The following is a 4,753-nucleotide window of genomic DNA, read 5'->3' on the forward strand; positions in this document are numbered from 1 at the left end:
AAAACTACTAACCAGAGAACCGTCTAGGTCAATTGCGGTACGGGTTATAGCCATTTAAAAATCTAGGGAACCCAATTTTTTATATTGTATAATTTATATATATAATCGATGCCATTCTTTCCGGTTGCGGTAGGTCATCGTCTCTCGACTCCTACTATATGATATTAAGAAACTGTTCCGACAGCATTGATGTGCTTTAATGTTGTTAGACTAGTATAGATATATTGGATTGATACATGAAATATGGGAATTATTAAGTTTTGCTTTTGAGCTAGCTAGCCATTTTTCTATTACATGTAGCATAAATTTGCCCAAGACCTACTCATTGATCCTCAGCAAAGGCATCAACTGCATAAATCCTAATTAACATCTTCATGAATCATGCATGATGATTCAAAACAAAACAACCAAAATAAAAGAAACTCTTCATTTTTAAAGCCGACATCTACATAATATTAAAAACAAAATAGCTCTCTCTCCCTCTCTTATTGGATAGCTCTCTCTCTCTCTCTCTCTCTCTTATTGGATTGGCAGGCAAAAGCATGGTCTTCCAAGCTTCTATAGCTTGTTGTATTCATTTCACAGCTTCTACGGTGAGGAGCTCAGTGTGGCCAACCTTCTTCCTCAGACTTTTCACCAACTTTGGAGCATCAACTCCATCCCCAATCACCTCCACTTTATCTTTCTGCGCCCCTAACCCCACAAAGCTCACCCCTGCATTGCAAATTAATCCAATATATTATATATACCCACAAAAGTATTAAACCAAAAACATGTTACAATTACTTGCATATATGTAATTTAATTGGATCTGGGATATATATAAATAATACTAACCATTTGCTTCAGCTGCAACCTGGAGTGCCTTGCTCTGACATTTTAGGCAATTCATCTGCACCTTCATCACAATCTTTTGCTGCAATATTTAAAATAGACCACAGATCGAAGAGATTATGGCATGCATTATATATGGTATGCATATGTTATGAACCCAAAAGAACAAACATTCTCGGATTGCAAATGATCATCATACCTTCATATTGGCCAAGAAAATAGAGATCCCACGATTCTTCTTGAGGAACAAGCAAGACCAAGACCTCGCCTATATAGAGCCCCAAACTTCTCCAGTAAGGAGGCTATTGATTTCCCACGGCATGCAGAAAAGTCATGCCACAAACCACTATTTCTTGTAGAATAAGTCATGCTAATTTTGAATTGACTAAACTGATTAATTTGTTTTGTTTATTAAGGTTGTTTGTTCTAGAACTTTTGTGGTCATTACTCCTTAGTCTTTTGCCAATTGCCAAGCCTGTCCCATAACATGTGATTCATGAGAACCATTCAATCATGGACCAAAAACATAAGTACCATTCAGAAGGACAATTCAAGCCTACTTTTTTTGCTCCTTAATTTGATTTGATGGACTTATCAATAATATTGGTTGTGCAGATTTCATATCATATAGTGGTAGAATTAAACTATTATGTGGTGCGGTCCAAATTTTATAGTAATTCGGGCAGCTTAAGTGACCAAAATTGCGAGATCTACTTGCACCGGATAGGGATTATATTTACATTCACCTGGTTTTCATTCATGTGAATATTATGACTAACTCCCAACTAGAGACTTCATGTGCTGATGAGTTCTTTGAGTTGACTTGGTATTAAATGAAAACTTGCATACCAAGAAAACTTCAATTAACCAAAAAAAAAATCAAATTTTTGATCCCATTTATATATTTGGTTCTATCCAACAACTGAAGAAAACAATCCTCAATTGAAAAATGCATTTAAATATTTTGTCATTCTAGTGGGCTCAATTGATTTAGGCTCGATCTATTGTTTCGACGTAAAATATTTTTTGAACGACGTTTTTCATGATTTTTGATGTTTGGTATGATCAAACGGAAAACATTTTTGGCTAACCATGAAAATTTTGTTTAATTTCCGTAAAATCGTTTTCCTTTTTTAAAACTACAAATCATTTTTTGAGTTTGAACTTCTCCTTCTCAAATCGTCTGATTGCCAAACCACTGCCAGACCTCCTTCAGAGGTTGCCAGAAGTCACCGGCCGTTTTCCCTTAACGTTCACTTTTCGTGCGAGCTAAATGCTAAAAAATATTTTTTTAAAAGATAATTTCTTCAGAAAAATAAATTAGGGATAGAGAGGAGAGAAATTAAAGGATCATCTCCTATATATTGTGCAATCCATACGCTCTCTCTCCCATGGCCATGTGTTTTTGTGACTTACCTGCCCATGTACTGCCTGGTAATTAACGTAATTAACACTCTCGGAAACGTATGGTTGGAATCAAAGTCATCACAAAAATGGCTTAGTAAGAAACTTAATTCCATGTTTTGAAAATAAATAAATAAAATTGTTGTAAATGCTGGATATTGACGGAATGGTCAAAACAAACGGAGCCTTAGAATCATGTTCTTGGCATTGCAATTTTAGATGCTGAAAGTATAATTTTAAACTAAATCGTAAAAAATATATAATTTGAGACTGTACTTTTAAAATATTATGATTTAAAAACGTAAAAAATTATATTTTTAAACATACGTTATCCTTCGAATTACATATGAATTTTAATATTAGCCACTTTTAAATCACATGTTAATTTTAAACAAAAAGAGCGTATATACTTCATTGTAAATGCTCTTTTTATTTTTATTTTTTTTAATTAAGGGAAAAGGGGAACAATGAAAATGATTGTTCCCCTTTCCCTTGTCACGTATCGAAAAAAAAAAAAAAAAATCAATCTTATTTCCAGTTTCCATCTTTATCATGGAGTCAAAAAGTATTGACAAAGAAAAAAGGCAACTCTCTTTTATAGTTGTTAGTATTAATTGTTATTATATAATTGAGGAAATTTTTTTTTTTTTTTATAAACTATCCACTTATTTACACTTTTAATTTCAATATTTAAAAAATGACACTTTATCTTCAAAATATTTGACATTGACATTTAATCTCATGAAGTATTTTGAGTTGACACTTTACCTCCCAAAGTAAATAAGTTTTAGAGGGTAAAATATCAATACAAAATATTTCAGAGGTAAAGTGCACTTTATGAGAATCAAGTGTTAATGTTATCAGATATTTAAGAAAAGTAAAATATTACTTTTTAAATATTAAAATTAAAAATGTAAATAAATAAATAGTTCACGATGTATTTTTTCATATAATTAAAGGTGTTAATATCTTTTTATTGGTTATCATGACTTCAATTTCTTGTCGGTTCTTGAAAAAAACACTTTATACCATTCACAATAGCCTACGCAAAGCTTATCCTAAAATTTTATTATATATATATATATATATATATATAGATTTCACTTTTGAAGATATCACACGTCACTTTTGAAAGATATCACACGTCACGCTCATTTTTTGTTCCATTTAAATATTATTTTTAATCTTTATCTATTCAAAGGGGACAAACGTTGTTTTATTATTATTATTTTTGGTTTCCAAACGTTAACACAAGTCAAAAAGGAATGGAGATTTTTCTCACCCTCTTTTGAACAACTCCCATTTTCCTCACTTTTGAATGAATAAATTAAAATATATATATAAAGAGATTGTGATGTACGGTAATTTCATGAGAATAATCAAGTCTTCTGTATCATCCAATAAGAGATTGACAAGTGGGCTTGGAAAAAAATAAAATAAAATAAAATGCTTCCCACCCATCATGCATACATGTAACATCATACATCTTATTTGCTCAGTTGTTCTTCTTTTTATTAAATAACATAAAATATCTTCTTGTAACCATATATCTATATAGCCATATAGGACAAAGCGGACGAAAATGGTTTGATTATAAATTTTGCTACATAGTATGGCCAAGTATACTATAAAAATGATGAGAATCAACAAGCACTATTAAAAGATTTATTGTATGTTTTAATTTGGCCTATTACTAGAGCAAGATCCAAGAAGATTAAAGAAGCACTTAATGACCAGATTCAAGAGATTTGGGTTGATTCTAAATGAGGCATTCCAAACTTGGCCCAAAGGGAAATGAAGGCGTAATAAATTTGATCCAAGCTATTGATGGAGCTGATTGCACAGAATTTTCTTAGCAATGGCATAGATTAATGGTTGATTATGACTGATTGACTTTCCAATTACATATCAATTAATTGGATGATTGACTTGCCAAATTACATGCCAATTAATTGATTGGGTGACTTACCTATTTCAAGACCTTCCTTAGGCGTTATTTAATTGCCAATTTCAGTCTATTTTTGGCATGGAGGAGCTGCTAATTTCAGACCAAATCAACCTTAATTTTATGTTTTTATTAGTTAGTCATTTTTTCCTTTATTTACTTTCCAATGTTGGAACCAATTTAATTTCCTTTCCATAGCAAGCAGGTAGTCATATTTTCAGCCATGCTTTATAAATAGCATGCACTCATTGTAATGGACATCAAGAATGAAAATTAGAAAAAAAGTGAGGTTTGCTTATTCTATTAGTTCTTCAAAGAACTTGTGAACTTATCAATGATTATTCCTTGTGTTGTTCAAGCTTTATACCTTCGGTTTGTGATTCAATTATGATCATTGGGTCGAGGGTTATTACTTTATACCTTTGATTCGCGCTTCATTTATAAACGTTGGGTCGATGTTTTCTATCAAAAATTTGAATTTTAGCTTTTTTGGGTCCGTATTCCAATATTGTTCGTTGGGTCTCAAAAGCGCGTCGATTGAGGTTCACATCATTTGGTATCAGAGCACAG

General features: G+C 31.8%; 1 protein-coding gene across 1 annotated transcript; it reads right to left on the reverse strand.

Annotated features, from left to right (window-relative positions):
- Window positions 1–409: 409 nt before the first annotated feature.
- LOC132164758 (heavy metal-associated isoprenylated plant protein 41-like) lies at window positions 410–1,142 on the reverse strand. The gene is made up of 3 exons (XM_059575313.1): window positions 1,034–1,142; window positions 838–916; window positions 410–714 (listed from the first exon to the last, which is right to left on the reverse strand). The coding sequence occupies exons 1-3, from the start codon at window positions 1,037–1,039 to the stop codon at window positions 575–577; spliced, it is 225 nt and encodes a 74-aa protein (XP_059431296.1). The 5' UTR covers window positions 1,040–1,142; the 3' UTR covers window positions 410–574.
- Between the last annotated feature and the right edge of the window lie 3,611 nt (window positions 1,143–4,753).

Source organism: Corylus avellana, chromosome ca10 (genome assembly GCF_901000735.1).
Source record: "Corylus avellana chromosome ca10, CavTom2PMs-1.0".
Classification (NCBI taxonomy): domain Eukaryota; kingdom Viridiplantae; phylum Streptophyta; class Magnoliopsida; order Fagales; family Betulaceae; genus Corylus; species Corylus avellana.